The sequence below is a fragment of the Entelurus aequoreus genome, linkage group LG03, assembly GCF_033978785.1.
Source record: "Entelurus aequoreus isolate RoL-2023_Sb linkage group LG03, RoL_Eaeq_v1.1, whole genome shotgun sequence".
NCBI lineage: Eukaryota > Metazoa > Chordata > Actinopteri > Syngnathiformes > Syngnathidae > Entelurus > Entelurus aequoreus.
Genome location: NC_084733.1, coordinates 32501196 through 32521075, shown reverse-complemented (window position 1 = coordinate 32521075; position 19880 = coordinate 32501196). Strand labels below are relative to the sequence as shown.

General features: G+C 38.3%; 2 protein-coding genes across 3 annotated transcripts in view; one reads left to right on the top strand and one right to left on the bottom strand.

The window, feature by feature from the left end:
* The window catches only part of ltk (leukocyte receptor tyrosine kinase), a 138128-nt gene extending 130194 nt beyond the window's left edge, over positions 1-7934 (top strand). For both annotated transcript variants that reach the window (XM_062041633.1, XM_062041631.1), the window contains exon 29: positions 3293-7934. In XM_062041633.1, the coding sequence (XP_061897617.1) occupies positions 3293-4291 (999 nt within the window). In that variant the 3' untranslated portion in view covers positions 4292-7934. The remainder of the gene's footprint in view (positions 1-3292) is intronic.
* Positions 7935-12949: 5015 nt separating this feature from the next.
* The window catches only part of itpka (inositol-trisphosphate 3-kinase A), a 28321-nt gene continuing 21390 nt past the window's right edge, over positions 12950-19880 (bottom strand). Inside the window, 3 exon segments of the mRNA XM_062041630.1 lie at positions 12950-15484; positions 17046-17117; positions 18935-19036. Coding sequence (XP_061897614.1) covers positions 15266-15484; positions 17046-17117; positions 18935-19036 — 393 coding nt within the window. The 3' untranslated portion in view covers positions 12950-15265.

Genomic DNA, 19880 nt, shown 5'->3' with positions numbered 1-19880 from the left:
ATGGCACTGTCTTTAGCGTCCTCTACAACCTGTCGACGCGTCCGCTTTTTCACCATACAAACAGCGTGCCGGCCCAGTCACATGTTGTATGCGGCTTCTGCATACGCTCGAAAGTGACTGCAAGACATACTTGATCAACAGCCATACAGGTTACACTGAGGGTGACCGTATAAACAACTTTAACACTGTTACAAATATACGCCACACTGTGAACCCACACCAAACAAGAATGACAAACACATTTCGGGAGAACATCCGCACCGTAACACAACATAAACACAACAGACCATATACCCAGAATCCCTTGCATCCCTAACTCTTCCGGGCTACAATATACACCCCCGCTACCACCAACACCCCCCCACCGCCCCCCCCAAACCCCGCCACCTCAACCCTCCCCCCCACACCTCAACCCCACGCTCCCCCAATCTCCCGAATTCGAATTCGAAGGTCTCAAGGTTGGCAAGTATGACAACACGGCTCATGCTGCCTTCTATTTACCTGGGAAGTGGAGCTGGGAATGACGTCACACCCGAGTTGTGAGCACTCCAGTTACGATGTCGGAAATTAAGAGGGCCACATCCACGGAAGCAATTTTTGCGCGTGCCTTGTCTGAATATAAACAACTAATGTGAAAATATGCACTCTTTCTGCAACCTTCAAACACGCTGGATGAAGAGATAACACAGATGCTATTGTACAGCGTATATACCACATTAGATACATGGAGAGTGCACTACAGTGACGTTACCATGTGTAAACCTACAATACATTGTACGTTAGGTCAGGAAAAAACACAGAGGCTATTTCATCCCTACAAGCCTGTTTCGCAGGTTTCCCTGCTCTTCACAGGATTGATATACAATACATTGTATATGGCTGATTTACTGCGACAACAACTAATCAGAAGAAAACATCATTATTTACACCCAGAGCAGCCATCTTTGAAACCAACTCGGGGGTGGTGAGAATGCTCCGACTTCCTTAGTCAAAAATCAGACGTCCAGGGGCGTTCTAGTTTAAATTCCCACTGGGAACTCAGAAATTCTGACGTCTCAGTAGTAATCAGCCTGATTGCAGAGTGTAGTCAGTTGCCCCAGGAACACCAAATATGGGCTCTGCAGCACATGACATATTAGGAGCCAATCTGGCATGCTGAATACAGAAACATGACAAGCGGTAGAAAATGGATGGATGGATGGACATAGGCTCCAGCACCCCCCTAGAGCCCGAAAGGGGCAAGCGGTAGAAAATGGATGGATGGATGGACATAGATGAAATGTAGAGCTGCATTTTTGTTTGCAGTTAATTATTGTCTTTTTTAAAAACGAAAATTACATATGAATGTTATGTATCGCTAATATGTCAATGTTTACCTTATGAGGGAGATTTTTCTCAATTCTGCATCGTTTTATAAAGTAATTACAAAAATGTTACAAATAATTTGAGGCCCCCGCGACCCCGAATGGGACAAGCGGTAGAAAATGGATGGATGGATGGATTATTTGAGGCACATGGTACGTGTGGAAAAGTCTGGTTCATTTGTTGCTATTGTAAAAGATATGATTAACCAATGAATGCTAAAAAGCATCTACACATAGTATTCTGAATATTATTCAGCCATGTTTTTTCGTCCACCTTCTTTTCGCGCATTTCTCATGCGATTAAAACCATTCCACTTGACACGCATGTTGCCCTTTTATTTATTTCCCAAAATTCCAACATTTCCTGGAATTCCTGGACAATTTTTCAAACATCTATAATTAGCACATTTCGTTACCGATTCAAACCATTCCACTAACCCTGGACTTTCAAACTAACAATTTTTAAAGTTCCAAAAATTGCCGCATTTTCCTAAATCCCCAATCATTTTTTTTTCCCCCATTGAAAATGAATTGGCAAATTTTCAAAATTCCACATTTCCTACATTTCTCAACTGATGCAAACAGTTTCAAAGTCAAAATGCTCCTTACTAATTGCTAATTGGTAGCTAATTTTGCAGGTATACGTATTGTGTTACTTCATCAATATGTTAACATGCTAAAATTAGATATCCAACTTTTTTCTCAGATTTTGTAGGTACTCACGGTCACATATTTTTTTTTACTTCATTCACGCTAATGTTAGCATGCCAACTTAAAAACAAATGTAGGTTTTCACCTCAGCCACATATTGTGTCTTCATCAATGTAAGCATGCTAGCATTAGTACGCCAACTTTTTCCTAAATGTTGCAGGTATACACATAGTCACATATTTTGTTACTTCATTCATGCTAATGTTAGCATGCTAACATTAACATGACAAAGTTTTTTCTCAAATTTTGCAGGTGTATTTTTCAGTCACATATATTGTAACTTCATCAGTGGTAATGTTAGCGTGCCAACTTTTTTTCTCAAACTTTGCAGGTGCACACCTTAGAGTCACATATTTTGTTACTTCATTCATGCTAATGTTAACATGTTACTGTTAGCATGCTAACATTAGCGTGCCAACTTTTTCCTTACATTTTGCAGGTGTACTTGTCAGTCACATATTTTGTTAGTTCATCAATGTTGATGTAAACATGCCACTGTTAGCATATCAACTTTATTTTCTCAAATTTTGCAGGTACACACCTCAAAGTCACATTATGTTACTTTGCCCATGCTAATAAGAGCATGTTAACTTTTTTCTCAAATTTTGCAGACATACACCTCAGCGTCACATATTGTGTTACTTCATTCATGCTAATGTTAGCATGTTACTGTGAGTATGCTAACATTAGCGTGCCAACTTTTTTCTCAAATTTTGCAGGTCCTATACTTCTGTCACATTCTCAGATTTTGCAGGTATACACCTCAGAGTCACATATGTTGTTACTTTGTCCATGCTAATGCTACCATGCTAACATTAGCATGCCAGCTTTATTTTGCAAATTTTTGCAGATGTACACTTCAGAGTCATATAGTTTGATAATTGGTGCACGCTAACATTAGCATGCTAGCGTCTTTAGGTCATTTCACATACAAGCACAGAAGAGTCATATTTTTTCTATCTGGCTACCATGAATTGACTAACGTGGACCCCGACCGACTTAAACAAGTTGAAAAACGTATTCGGGTGTTACCATTTAGTGGTCAGTTGTACGGAATATGTACTGTACTGTGCAATCTACTAATAAAAGTATTAATCAATGCTAACTGTTAGTGTTTCAGTCTGGCTTTGGCTTTTAAGCATTTCCTACCGAAATTGTATATTCTAGTATTGATTTGTTCCTTCATCTTTCCATCATGGCATCTTGTCTCTCTTCAGGACCCAGATGTGATCAGTACACCCCTCCCAGTGGAATATCGGCCCACCGCAGACGACGATGGCGGCGCAGCCATCCTCCCCTCTGATCACACGCCCGGCAACTTCACTCCCCTCCCCATCTCCTTGGACTCCTCCTCTTCCTCCCAGCTTGGCCAAATGGCGCCCTCGGCCCTTCTCTCGCAGCCCGCCAAGCCTTGCCTCTTCCTCCAGAGAAGCCAGCCCATCCAGCAGGAGGCGACGTCGTGCCGGGACGTTCTCCCAGAGAACGAGCCCATCCCGCCGGCTCCTGGGGCCCACTGGCTCCACCCCGAGCCTCCCCTGCAGCTACCCAAAAACGGCCAATCCTCGGGGAGCCAACGGCTGAAGAACAAAACTAAGAATTTGTGGAACCCGACGTACGGCTCGTGGGTTTTGGATAGCTTCATGGTGAAGAAGACCCTGGCTCCCACTCAGTCTGTTCCCCTCTCAAGCCCCCCTTCTACTTCCTGCAGCGCACCAGCTGTTCAGTCCGGCAGTGCAGCCACAGAGTCCAACCAGGCAGGCGGTGAAATCTCCAAACCTCCCAGCTTCTGCTCTTCTCCATTGCCTCCCCGCCAGGGTCCGATCACACCCAATGGGGACTCCAATAAGAGCCAAAACAGCGGCGGGCAGTCAACGGGCGCCACGGACCTAGCGAAGTTCCACAGTTTCCCTTGCGGTAACGTCAACTACGCCTACGACGAGCAAAGCTACGAGGCGGAGAGCTTGCCCTTGGTGGTCCAGACTAAAGCCCCGGACGTCCTCAAAAACACCATCTCTGCCCCCAGCGTGTCCTCGGGCTTCGGGCTGTCCCTGGGAATGAACGCGTCCTCCTCCTTCTGCATGCCCAAGCTGCTGCTCAAGCGCCACGCCAGCTACGGACACGAGGACGTGAGACGACACGCAAAAGCCGAGAAGCCCACGCGAGACCGAGACTCTGGGTTCTCTCTGTCCGAAGACCTGAGCGTCACCCCGATCTAGGACTGAACCTCTACTAGGTTTTGTGGGCAAACATCATTCATTGACAAACACAGCTTTGTTAAAGTAGCAGCTTTTAACAGCATGATGGGACATTAAAAAAAAAAACCTGCTCAAATAATCAATAATTATTTTGACCAAGTACCAACATAATGACCAATATTAAAATACAGTAGCATAGTAGGCCTAATTATTTATTAAAAACAAGGCACAGGTTTTATTTAACAAGTATATTTAATGTTTGGCCACTGTAACATTACACACAGTTTGAACAGTAACACTGTGTTTGAGTATTTAATCAAGTGATTCTTTGGCGTACCACTAGATGGAGCCCGAGTACCACTGGTCCACAGCTTGACACAGAGCACACGCTGTGCATAGGGCCCCGCGATGCATTTTGTATTAAAAATGTCAAATAATTAACCATATTCCTAGCCCCTTCCTGCTCCATCACTGAAGTGAATGATATTTATATAGCGCTTTTTGTCTAGTGACTCAAAGCGCTTTTACATAGTGAAACCCAATATCTAAGTTACATTTATACCAGTGTGGGTGGCACTGGGAGCAGGTGGATAAAGTGTCTTGCCCAAGGACACAACGGCAGTGAAGCGGGGACCAAACCTGGAACCCTCAAGTTGCTGACACGGCCACTCTACCAACCGAGCTATACCGCCCCATCACTGATACAAATATGATGCCAACTTTCCCCAGCAATTCTCACTGTCTCAGGTGGAAGAAAGTAACAATTATGTCGAACAACAAAAAAAGCATTATTGAACAGTTTTCGTTTTAGTACAAAAATGCATCAAATTAAATTCAAGTTTGATTAAAAAATTATAAAAATTGTTTCACTAAAAGTGTGAAAAAGTTCTGTAAAAGTTTGAGGAATGCCTCAAAATAAAATTCTGTTTCAGGCCCCAGTTTAGCCAAATGTGTGCTTGTTGAAGCCCCTTTTGCCTGAATAATATCACACATTTGAGGCTTATTTTACTCCCCAAAGAGCAGATTTAGTCCTCCGTCTCAACTAAAAATGTATTTTATCTTCCAACATTGGAATTTGTTTTTCTTAAGCTGCTGGACCTCAACTAATGTCTTCCAGGGGAGACTTGCATTACACTTTGACAAACCGCCGCTCTGATAACAGAACAGGCTTTTTTCTTCCTCTTGTCAGTACACTAGTTTTGGTGTGGCCCAGCCAGAGCCCAGACCTAAATCTTAGAGCTTGTGCACAAGACTTGTTTTTAAATGAATTGTAAAGGGCCGCAAGGGGAGGGTGTCACATGTATACAATACACACACAAAAAAAGAAAAATGAACAGTAACAAAGTAAAGTAAACAAGATAAATTGAGTACCTTCAAGGTAGAAAATCGCTATACAAGTATAACCCATTTATCATTTATTATTATAAATATATGTCCACAGCAATGGTGGATGGTGGTGATAGTTCAATAAATACAAAAAATAGTAACAAAAAATAAAATAAAACAAAAAGACAGGCCTAGGCAATTATTTTGACTCGGGGGCCAAATTTAGAGAAAGAAAATGTGTCTAGGGGCCGGTATATTTAATTTTAGGAAGAATAATATAAAACCTCACAATAAAGTCTGATTGAATGCTAAAAACTTTATGACAAACCGCCTTAAAAACGGAATGGAATTTTACATTTTTCTATGAACGATAAAACACTGAATATTGACAACATATGAACGTCACATACCCTCTATACATATTTTACAATCAAGCAAAACGCAACAATAATGCGACAAACAGCGAAATACGAATGCAAAGGGTAAAAAAAAACCCACCTACAATCTTATATATCACTAAGCTTTAGATCTTTGCTGTGAAAATCTCCTTCCGCGTCTGTCCCTGACACCCACATTTCAGGCTGACACCCACACTGCTTGGTGCCTCGTCTGAGCTGCTGTGACTTAGATTACCATAGTAACTAATTAGATTACCATAGTAAATAATTAAACTAACATAGTAACTAATTAGATTACCATAGCAGCCAGTAAATCATGCAAAAGTGCAGATTCCAACCATTGAAATACTTTGTATAGTTCAAGCCTTACGGTCATTTGAAAGCATCACTGCACATCATAATGGCAGCTACACTTTCCATCTTAAAGATCTAAAAAAAATATTTGGAAATGTCCTGAAACAGCACCCAGTAAAGGACGGTGTAACAATAATGTTGTCCGGGTGGAAATCGGGAGAAATATAAGAGAATGGCTGACCCCGGAGATTTTCGGGATAGGTACTGAAATTCGAGACTCTCCTAAAAAAATCGCGAGGGTTGGCAAGTCTGCTATTAGTTCCCATAATGTAACTATTTTTATTATGGGCCCGCTGCGAATCAAAGAGCCTACTCACAGCTCCTAATGGGTCGTACCATGCTAATGTTTTTGCTAACATTTTGGCTAATTTTATCTGTTTGAACCTAAAAATTATGAATGTTGAGGCTTGGCACCATTTTACATGTATGCTCATTTTTCCTGTGTTTGTATGCTAACATTAGCAGGTTGATGTTTTATGCTAACATTTGAGCTCATTTTAATCAATGAAACGTAAAGATCAAAGATGTTGTAATTGACGCATTCTCAAGGGGTATGCTGATTGCTCCAATGTTCACATTGACATGCTAACATTTTATGCTAAAATTTATGTTTGAACCGAAAAATCATGGATTTTGACACCCGGCGCCATCTTGCAAGTATGATAACGTTTTCTATGTTAGCAAGCTAATATTGGCTAATATGCCTGCAATTGAAATTATGTTACTTAACTAAACCTAAAAATTATGGATTTCAATACTTAGCGGCATCTAGCAAGTATGCTCATTTTTCTGCTAACCTTAGCATGCTAATGATTTTTGCTAACATTTTCACTAATTTGTTTAAACATAAAAATCATGGATTTCCTTACTTAGTGACGGCTTCTTTATTAGCATGCTAACATTAAAATATTATTTAGCTAACCTTAGGATAGTAACTTTTTTTCAGTTAATTTGCTTTAAAACAACTGCCCAAAATGGACCAAGTCGGTCTTCAAGCAACTCTGGCCTGAGGTTCACAACACAGACAGCAGGCCCATCAGAATCTACCTGGGAATTTTATTTTTTACTGTAGTTCTATTATATTGTATCAAAAAGCTGCTATTTTAACGAGACTGTTGTTGTTGTTTTTGCATTGCAATGCTGGTATAGAAAAAACTCTCACACACTCTTCTGCGCTGTGATAAGTCCGAGAGCTGTACTCTTTTTCTTTCTTTGGACGTTTTTCTCTCGTGCTTCTTCTTCCAAACGTTGTCTCCAAGATGCTGAAATGTAGACATTTTAAAGCATCAGACTTTTTATTCACTGAGCACACACACACACACACACACACCCACACACACACACACACACACACACCACAACTACTACAGTATGATATTGTATATTTTTCTACTAAGAACTCCAGTAGAAGAAAAAAACATTTTAAAGACAAGTAGGTTAACGAAGTATTTCATCCACGTTTACTGCTATTGTTGTCATGGAGACGTCACGCTATTAACTATCAGGACCCACAGTTGGTGGCTGTAGGTTCGGGATTTTGGTACTTGTCCAATATTAAGTACTATCCATCCATCCATTTTCTACCGCTTGTCCCTTTTGGGGTCGGGGGGGGGGGGGGGGGGGGGGGTCTGGAGCCTATCTCAGCTGCATTCGAGCGGAAGGCGGGGTACACCTTGGACAAGTCGCCATCTCATCACAGGGCCAACACAGATAGACAGACAACGTTCACACTCACATTCACACACTAGGGCCAATTTAGTGTTTTGGTTTGTTTTCTCCAATACTTTTTTCTTTAATTTGTTGGTCATGATTATAATCAGATTACAACACAGGACAAAGATCTTAATTGATCAAAAAATATGTAAGTATTTAATATATAAATACAATAGAAGATCATGTTAAAAAAACTACAACAAATAATACAATGAAACCCTTTTGTGACATACACCAAATACAAAATCACTATTGGATTTTTGTCCCCAAAGCCCAACTGTATCCAAGAAAAACATACAACAGTTTTAAACTTTTATTGAGAAAATAAACACCAAAGTAAAAAAATATTGCGCTTGTCACGCTAATATGATCCAACGTGTGGACATTGTAATCGTTCCCCCTGCCTCCTACTGTAGAGCGACTTATTGCTATTGTGGTTCAATTGTATTATTATTCTTGAATAAAACACAATTTGATGTGTTTATTGCTGACGTTTTAGAAGGGAAGGAGAGCAAATTCGTGGACAAAAGCTAGTGAGTTCCTTTAAAGCTGCTTTTGGAGCTCCTTCTTTGTGGTCCTCGAGCTAAGCTAATAGCTAAAATAATAGCGAAGCTAAGCTAATAGCTCAATACAGAACTCAGGTGGCGTCAATCTTATAAGTGAGTACACTTTACAAAATACAGAATTTACATTTTAAGGAGCTGGATGTTGTTGTACTTTGTGGCTATTTTATTTTAAACTCAAGAGTCGCATGTAGCTAAGATATTTGTGTTGATTTTCAATGTTCAAAATGACAAATATAAACAATGTTAACATGTTTTGCTATTTTCATACGCTCTATACACTGGACTAACATTTGTATTTTTTACTCGTCATTTTTAGCCATAAAATGTATATTATCGCCTTGTAGTGAATCACTGCCATACTGCGACACTGGTGTTGTAGTACCCACATTTACTCGGCAGGGGGAGGTACTCGGCTGTGACATAATGTACCGACAAGCTGCTCTGTCGACCTCAGTCTTGTGTGCTAAATCACATACACAACGATAATATATATATATTCTGTATTTATGATTTATTCTTGTGGATTGTGTATCTTTAACCGCAGTATGTTTGCCCTGATAAATGTTAGAATTTTTACAATGTTTGACTTTTCACATGTTGAAACCTGCTGATATTGGGTTGCTCAAAGTGAATTGAATGATTAAGCTATTTCCCTGTCTTAACACTGATTATACATTTTATTTCACATTGTTTTGTTTTCACGTCGCTAAAGTGTAAACTCTATGCAATGTAACGTGTCTTTCATAACTTGCATCTAACCAAAATGTGCCCAAAAGTAAATAAACTTATACCAACCCTATATGTATTTTTGGGGTACAATTATTCCTCTATTTTCTGCCCCTAGAAGCAGAAAAGGACTGCACAGGAACCCATCAGGATGCCGCAATAGTGTTTTACTGTTAAAGGTAAAACATTTTTTACATTTTTCTTCTTTTTTTTTTTCCAAAATAAAAGAGTGGGGTCGTAGCATGTTTTATCTATGTATTCAGCAAGGGAAAGAGCAGTGAAAACTCAATACAAGGAGTGATCACTTCAAAAATAATACAAACCCCAAAACCAGTGAAGTTGTCACGTTGTGTAAATCGTAAATAAAAACAGAATACAATGATTTGCAAATCTTTTCCAACCTATATTCAATTGAATAGACTGCAAAGACAAGATACTCAACGCTCGAACTGGAAAATATTGTTATTTTTTGCAACTATTAGCTCATTTGGAATTTGATGCCTGCAACATGTTTCAAAAAAGCTGGCACAAGTGGCAAAAAAGACTGAGAAGGTTGAGGAATGCTCATCAAACACTTATTTGGAACATCCCACCGGCGAACAGGCTAATTGGGAACAGGTGGGTGCCATGATTGGGTATAAAAGCAGCTTCCATGAAATGCTCAGTCATTCACAAACAAGGATGGGGCGAGGGTCAGCACTTCGTGAACAAATGCGTGAGCAAATTGTCAAAGAGTTTAAGGAACAACATTTTTTAATGAGCTATTGCAAGGAATTTAGGGATTTCCCCATCTACGGTCCGTAATATCATCAAAAGGTTCAAAGAATCTGGAGAAATCACTGCACGTAAGCGATGATATTAAGGACCTTTCATCCCTCAGGCGGGACTGCATCAAAAAGCGACATCAGTGTGTAAAGGATATCACCACATGGGCTCAGGAACACTTCATAAAACCACTGTCAGTAACTACAGTTTGTCGCTACATCTGTAACTGCAAGTTAAAACTCTACTATGCAAAGCCAAAGCCATTTATCAACAACACCCAGAAACACAGCTGGCTTCGCTGGGCCCGAACTCATCTAAGATGGACTGATGCAAAGTGGAAAAGTGTTCTGTGGTCTGACGAGTCCACATTTAAAACATTTTTTGAAACTGCGGACGTCGTGTGCTCCGGACCAAAGAGGAAAAGAACCATCCAGACTGTTATATGCGCAAAGTTGAAAAGCCAGCATCTGTAATGGTATGGGGGTGTATTAGTGCCCAAGACATGGGTAACTTACACATCTGTGAAGGCACCATTAATGCTGAAAGGTACATACAGGTTTTGGAGCAACATATGTTGCCATCCAAGCAACGTTATCATGGACGCCCCTGCTTATTTCAGCAAGACAATGCCAAGCCACATGTTACAACAGCGTGGCTTCATAGTAAAAAGAGTGCAGGTACTAGACTGGCCTGCCTGTAGTCCAGACCTGTCTCCCATTGAAAATGTGTGGCGCAATATGAAGACTAAAATACCACAACGGAGACCCCCGGACTGTGGAACAACTTAAGCTGTACATCAAGCAAGAATGGGAAATAATTCCACCTGAAAAAGCTTCAAAAATTGGTCTCCTCAGTGTTAATGCAGGTTGTTGGACAGACATAAAAAATGTACCTAGATTCTAAATACATTGTTAACATTATGAAAACTATCTAAACATGAAATTAGTCATCTTTATACTTTTTTAATCCAATATAATAATGCAATCAGTGGCCATAATACTAAACAGGTTTGGTCTCATCTATAGGCCAATACTACTGTAGTATAGATATTTTTACTTCACTTAGCCATTTAATGCTAAATTTATGAAAAATATGTTTTGGAATATGCTTAAAAAACACACAAATTTTACATTCCTAACTCTTAATGTCACAAAAAAGATGGACGATGGTGAGCGCTTTGGGATGCAGGAGGGGCACCTGCTGCTGGTTGAGAGGGACGAAACATTTCAAAATAATTAATGTCTCCAAAAGTATCCAACAACACCGGAAAAAGTTTCTAGCTTTTTTAGAAAATTAGTATCTAGAGGACTACTTGTGCTAAGTTGGCAATACTGATCCCTCCTGCTATGTCTTCTTATTCTCTGACAGACCACATGCTTATGATTTGTATTAAGAAGCGGCGTTATGATGCCATCTTGTAGCAGCGAGCTATATTCACAGACAGTCCCATTATAATGTGTTTATTAACCAGAGAGTGAGGTTCTTGCTATTGTGTATCTTCCAATACAAGCGCATTTAAATAAATTATAACTCCAAATGCAGTATCTTTTAAAAGCTCAATATACTAAACTACTTCCATTCATCCATTTTCTACCGCTTGTCCCTCTCGGGGTCGCAGGGGGTGCTGGAGCCTATACCAGCTGCACTCGGGCGGAAGGCGAGGTACATCCTGGACAAGTTGCCACCTCGACGCCGGGCCAACACAGATACTTCAAATCAGCAAACTAACTAAAGCTGTGATTAATTTAAAGAATAAAACAATTTTGGGCGTGGGTTAGTGTGGAGGTCATGTGACGCAATCAAAAATCAGCATTCACGTACAATCTGATAATGAATTTTAAAGTAAAAGCATAGTCTCACAATGCTGAGCGGTTGAACTGATGTCAGTTTGTTTACTGTTCTCCTTGAAGGCCTTCACAAATAAACATGTCACTTAGTTCCAGGATTACTGGCACCGGAGACCAGGGGTGTCCAAGCTGTTTCCAGCGACTGCTGATATTTTTATATATTTGATACATTTCATAAAAAGGCAGAGGGGACAAGACAGTATCTACTGTGCTTACAGCGGAATGTTGGCTAAATTAACCCAGACTGTACACAGAACATGTTGAAGAGGTTCATTTAGCCTACTAATGTGTATTTATAAATGGTTGATTTCTATAGGCTAGTAAGGTAAAGTTTTGTACCTGACAAGTTTCTGCACACCAGGGGACACCGCCATGCCACCACTTCCGGTGGGATGGAACAATCCATATAACACGTCACAGATGACGTCACGCTAACATCACGTGACACCTCTGATGAAGGCTGCAGAAGCAATATAGCTGAAACTTGTCAGGTACAAAACTTTACCTTACTAGCCTATAGAAATCAACCATTTATAAATAAATGTACACAGAACACACGAAGGTAAAAGGTCAAATCAGCAATAAAAAGATGAACTAGAAGAGTTCCATTCAACTTTCATCCCTGTGGTTGGCGTGTACACTGGAAGGAGGAAGTCTCAATAATGAGACCACTATGCTGCCTATTTATCACAGTTCATTTTATGGAATATCCTTTCTTTCGTTCTAAGAAAACAATATTTATCCTCCAGTCATTTTCGGTCCAACAGTATAAGACGTCATTCATTCACTGTCTAGTCCATTTTTCTTCAAAGTTAAAGGCACACCCTTTTTATTCAGGCGTTTTACTGATTATTTTAAACTCTTAGGTTTTAAATTTTTAATCAGTTTGTTTCTCTTTATTTATTGCTATCATTACTACTATTATTCTCAATCTTGTATTATATTAGTAGTAGTATTTTCAAATACTTAAAATATATATATATATTTTTTTTGCGTCGCGCATATGTTATTGATTTTTTGGCGTAAAGCCCTTTGTGTAGCAACTTGCCTGTGCATGAAAAGTGTTAAAAACAATCAAATCTGATGATTGATTGATTTCTGAGTATTTTACGTTATCTTTTTTTAAATGTTCCTTTTCTTTGACGCACTACCGTCAGAAGAGTCTGCCTTGTGCTTGGGAGACATAACAGAGTTTAAAGACCAAAAGTTAACTAAAGCAAGTTAGCAATGCACGACTTTGTATTCTTGCACGCAAAATATTAAAGTGAGGCCCTAAGCAGAATTTTAATTTGCAATGAGGCCCCGCTCATTACTAGGTTTTTTCACACTTTTATACTTTTTATTCAAACTTGAATAGGGCTGCAACGATTAATACCAGCTCAGTGGCCTTGTGGTTAGAGTGTCCGCCCTGAGGTCGGTAGGTTGTGAGTTCAAACCCAAAGACTACAAAAAATGGGACCCATTACATCCTTGCTTGGCACTCAGCATCAAGGGTTGGAATTTGGGGTTAAATTACCAAATGATTCCCGAGCGTGGCACACGCTGCTGCTCACTGCTCCCCTCACCTCCCAGGGGGTGAACATGGGGATGGGTTAAATGCAGAGGACAAATTTCACCACACCTAGTGTGTGTGACTATCATTGGAACTTTAACTTTAAATCGATTATTTAAAAAAAACTTTGATTTATGTTCGGTTGTCTTGTTTCACTTTCCTTTACTTTAACGCATTGCTGGCAGAAGAGTCTGCTTTATGCCTAATAATGGAGGTTAAACTTAAAAAGTGAACTAAAAAGAACCAAAGTGATGTTTAGCATCACACGGCTACGTCTCCGCCCACTTATTTATTGCAACTTGTTCTCTTTTTCTATTTGAACAGTACTAATATGGCCACCTCTGGCTAAATTAGGACTCTAAGCCAAACGTTAACTTTGAGGCCCCGCTCATTAAAAAACTTCACACTTTTTTATTCATGTGAAACTTTTTTTGTTTTTTAATCAAACATGAATTTACTGTTCAATGGTTTAGTTGTTGCATGTTTTGTCCTCAAACGGGACATATTGTTTATTAATATTTTTAAGTGCAAAATAAATTAAACATAATTACCGTATTTTTCGGACTATAAGTCGCAGTTTTTTTCATAGTTTGGCCGGGGGTGCGACTTATACTCAGGAGCGACTTATGTGTGAAATTATTAACACTTACCGTAAAATATCAAATAATATTATTTAGCTCATTCACGTAAGAGACTAGACGTATAAGATTTCATGGGATTTAGCGATTAGGAGTGACAGATTGTTTGGTAAACGTATAGCATGTTCTATATGTTATAGTTATTTGAATGACTCTTACCATAATATGTTACGTTAACATACCAGGCACGTTCTCAGATGGTTATTTATGCGTCATATAACGTACACTTATTCAGCCTGTTGTTCACTATTCTTTATATATTTTAAATTGCCTTTCAAATGTCTATTCTTGGTGTTGGGTTTTATCAAATACATTTCCCCAAAAAATGCGACTTATACTCCGGTGCGCCTTATATATGTTTTTTTCCCTTCTTTATTATGCATTTCGGCCGGTGCGACTTATACTTCGGAGCGACTTATAGTCCGAAAAATACGGTATAAATATATTTGCATGGATGTTACTAACCGAAATTCGATCCTAGTTGCCATTCACCAACGATACAGTGCTACAGGAGACAATAAGTGTTTCCTGTGTAATTTGCCATACTCTTTTAAGTGACGAACTAGGAATACATTTGCGATAAAATTCAAATGAAACACTCGGTCATTCATTAACTGACTTTTTACATGCGCTTCTTCACGCAAAACAGGGCTCCTCACGGATAGCGGGACCCTACACCCGGCACAGCGCGTGATCTGCGTATAGGAAGGGGTGGCCCAGAGTAGTGATAATTAATAACGGCGAAATACGTTAAATGAGGACCGCCTGTATGTATTTAAAGACAAAACTTTGTGTTGTATCACTAGATAGGTCTCGATGGGGAGAAATAGCTTTGTACAGGCCATAACGTCAAAATACCTCTCGACATGTTTTCTGGACCGGGTTAACATGCCCAAAATGTATCTGCACTTTGATGCAAGTAGGCTACACTTCCTCTACTGTAGGTGTCCCAATACTTTCTTCCACACGTCTGCTTTTCTTCACATCACATAAAAAAGTTCCACTTTCACAGCCCTAATTAAAAAAAACTCCCACATCACACCGCACTAAATGTCTCCCTGTGGTGACCTTTCACCCACTTCCTCTGCCGCGTTTACAGTCGAGTCAGGTTTATTCCTGACTGCTCCCTTCGCCGCTTACAGCCTCCAGGGTGTGGATGAGGTTTCGCAGCCCCCACAGGTATCCGTCCTCGCGGTTGCCCTCTCGCCAGGGAACGTTGTGTTTCAACGTGTGGCCTTCGGGTAGCGCCGTGGTCTTTCCAAAGTCAATAATCCACACCTGTGCGTTGCCCGTGTGGTCGTGGATGAAGAGCAGAGAGCTGCCGATGACCTGGAGGCGACATGACCTCTCTTAAAACTCCAAAGCAATATCAACTTTAAATGTTTGATGCAGATTAGGGTCCAAAAATCTGTATTGCGATATATTTTGCAGCCTCTTGCGATAACTATATATCACAAAATATTATTTGGAATATAAATGGTAATATAATTATTTCCAAACAGGTTAAAAAGGCTCTTAATTTGGCTGCTGACATATTCGGTAACATATTGAATCATTTGCGATTGTATTATTTTGTCAAAAACAATTATTTATCTACTTGTTTATTTACTGTTAATATCTGGTTACCTTCTGTTGTAACATGCTCTATCTACACTTTTGTTAAAATCTAATAAACACTTATTATTGAGTTGTTTGGACACTTTACATTAGTTTTGGGTGATACAACCAATGTGGGTATTGATCCAATACCAAGTAGTTACAGGGGCAATCTCGGCCATACCAATGCTGATACTGATACTGATACTTTAAATTGTCAAGATCATTGAATGATTACATTCTTGATCACAAATATAATTTTACAAAAGCACAGGAAGGCGGTGTAACGATATAAATTCAACATTTAAATGATTTCTTTATTCCCTTTTATTACATACAATATTTATGTCATTAGTTCAGATGATAGTTTGCACTCTAGTATTAGTTTCTGTATTATTTCTTGTCCAGCGCTCTCATTTTTGTTTTCCACTTCCTCTTTGCCTCCACCACTTCTCTTGTCTGAGCGCTGCCTCCCTCACCTCACCTGTTTCCTGGTTGCCAATCAGGATGCTTTATATGCCATACCTGTCCTCTGGACTTGGCTGGATCATTCAACATTTTGAATAGCTTTCCTTATGCTTCCCATGCATTTTCCTACTGCTTTATTTCATATTTGTTTTCCCAAATAAAATTATTTTTTTTGCACTTTGCCTGCTGCCTCTGCCTCCTTGGGGGCCAGACCAACAACGCCACACCGAAATGTAACGCCTTTGGTTTTTGCCCTTAAAGCCCTTCTGTGTCCAAATACTTTTTTTTTACTGAATTTGTAAACAATAAGTGATCTAATCACTTTAGTATCAAACATATACTTGGTATCGTTATTGTAAAGATGTACAACCATTTGCCCACCCCTGTTTACATTTAAGAGCTCTAGTTTAGCAGTTAGCATGGTTTAGTATTCTCCTACTGTGCGTACTGTAGCATGTTCAGCTGATCCTTATCCTCCAGTGATAATGTTACGTGTAAGAAACGTTGTTTATTTGATGACCTGATTTGTATTGGTGACTTAGAAGCGACATTGCACTGTGAAAGGGACATTAGCTGCTAGCGAGAGTGCTACAATGTGTTGAGGACGCGGCCATTCGCTTATCGCTGTCAAATTTGCAGGACACAGCTAGAATGTCCCATCAACCTGCATTATCACGATATGACAATAGTAATAAAAGCTGTATCGTCATTAAATTCATATAATTTAAATTGTATATATTACACAACCCTAATCCAGATCTTTTGATTTATTACATTGCGCAGGCATACCTATAATCATCATCATCCTCATCATCATCATCCTTACCTCATGCCGCTTAAAGAACTCTGATGCTGTCAGTGCCTGTCGGATCTCCATCAGTCTGCTCAGGTAGGACTTCTGTGTTTAAACAAGATGAGATGTTAGATTTGTGCCTGCATGGGGTTATACATATATATGTATGCATACATACACATATAAACATATACACACATATATATATATATATATATATATATATATATATATATATATATATATATATATATATATATATATACACAGTATATATACATATATACATACATATGTATATATACATATATACATACATATGTATATATATACATACATACATACATATGTATGCATACATACATATATATGTATATATACATATACACACACACATATATATATATATATATGTATATATATACATACATACATACATATATATGTATATATACATATATACACACACACATATATATATATATATATATATATATATATACATACATATATATGTATATATACATATATACACACACACACATATATATATATATATATATATATATATATATATATATATATATATATATATATATATATATATATATATATATATATATATATATACATATAAACATATATACATACATAAATACGTATGTATACATACATACATACATATATAAATACATATATACACATATATATATAAATATATATTTCAAGAACAGTGGGAGTATATATACTGTATATATATATATATATATATATATATATATATATATATATATATATATATATATATATATATATATATATATATATATATATATATGTATATACTCCCACAATGTGCACAAATCAACAATCACTGGCCACACGATTAAGTACACATGCACAGTGTAATTAACAGTACCACAGTCGTAGCTAATTGTGTTAAAATATTTAATCAGATTGAGATAATTGGCAGACGCATTAAAGTAATAGTTAAATAAAAACTGAAAATGGTTTTGTTATTTATACAAACAGTGTTGCACACAAAAACTAATAGAGAATTCCATGCAAACTAGTAAGTTAAATTATTCAGTTCATTTTTTACTTTGATTTAGTAGTGTAGTATTTTTTTCCCCTAGTCGTCTTATATTCTGGGTCCACAGATTGTTACACGATAGCAAGTCAGAGATGTTCTTCCTGTCACTCACACACACACACCAGTGAACTTGAGATATATGCAGCTGCTTGATAGCTCGATAAAAGAGGAGGAGCCATTATGCTGATTCTAAAATAATAGCGATCAATGAAGCGCAGTTAGCAAACGACTGTAAAGAAATATGGTGAGTAAATTGCAATACATTAAATACGATTTCACTGATAGTAAAAACACAGTGTTTTACATTCGGGTCAATTAATAATTACATCAACAGAAAAGCTTGACTTTTCTATGTTGAATGGAAACATTATATTCATGATTATTTTAACTTTGATTTTTTTTCAACTACACTTTAATTTAGCTTATCTTCAGTACAATGTACAACTACGAGCCCCAACATTTCCCACTTACATCAAATTTCAATGGAAATGTTCCAACTTTCTAAAATTTTGTAACTTGAGCACAGTTCACATACAATATTTCTAAATGAATTAAGACCACAAAATAGCTTCATTGTTATAATTTAAGATTTCAATATACATAAGGATCTATTGAAGTGTGTGTGTGTGTGTGTGTGTGTGTGTGTGTGTGTGTGTGTGTGTGTGTGTGTGTGTGTGTGTGTGTGTGTGTGTGTGTGTGTGTGTGTGTGTGTGTGTGTGTGTGTGTGTGTGTGTGTGTGTGTGTGTGCGTGTGTGTGCGTGCGTGTTGATTCATGATTGACATTGACTGTATACAGTCAGCATCATGTCTTTTCATGGCTGCCACATACTATTATCTTGACGTTCCCTCCGACGAAGTCCTTGAACACCACCATGACATCCTGCTCTGACCTGGTTTTCTTGAAGTCAGTCCGACACGTGCCGTCACATTTCTAACACAAAAAAAGGATGCAATTCGGTCATTGCACTTCAATTCAATTTGCATTTGTTTGCATATTTAGCCTTCATATACACTTCCTAGGTCATTATGCACAATCTAATGAGATTCAATACAAAATTTACATTACATTTTATTGGTCAAAATTACAACAACAGATTGAGCAAGTAAACTGTCTCCACCACTCACCAACATTCCAGCAACCTTTTTAATTAGATCTTCTCAAGGGAAAATACTGTATCAAATCAACTTGGATATACATTTTACAGTAGTCAGGGTACATCTAGCAATGTTTTCTACAGGACTGCAATCTATCTGTGGCGGTTGGTTGAATGCAGGGAAGGGTCTGCAGGTGAAGTCCTTGTCTAATTTGCATAGTTTGCCATGACACATGCGCAAGGAAAAAAGTGAGCAAATACATGAAAATCAAAACAAACATGTTTAAAAATACAAATCAACTCTCTTCTGTTGCTTCTTTTTGTGTACAGTGCATCCGGAAAGTATTCACAGCGCTTTATTTTTTCGACATTTTATTATGTTTCCGCCTAACGGCAAAATTAAATACATTCATTTTGTCTTCAAAATTGTACACGCAATACCCCATAATTACATTGTGAAAAGTTTTATTTTTGCAAATTTATTACAAATAAAGATCTAGGAATTTACATGTGTATTCACAGCCTTTGCCATGATGCTCAAAAGTTAGTTTCAACTGACCATCCTTGAAATGTTCCTACAGCTTAATTGGAGTCTACCTGTGGTAAATTCAGTTGATTGGATATGATTTGGAAAAGCACACACCTGTCTATATGTAAGGTCCCACACTTGACAGTGCATGG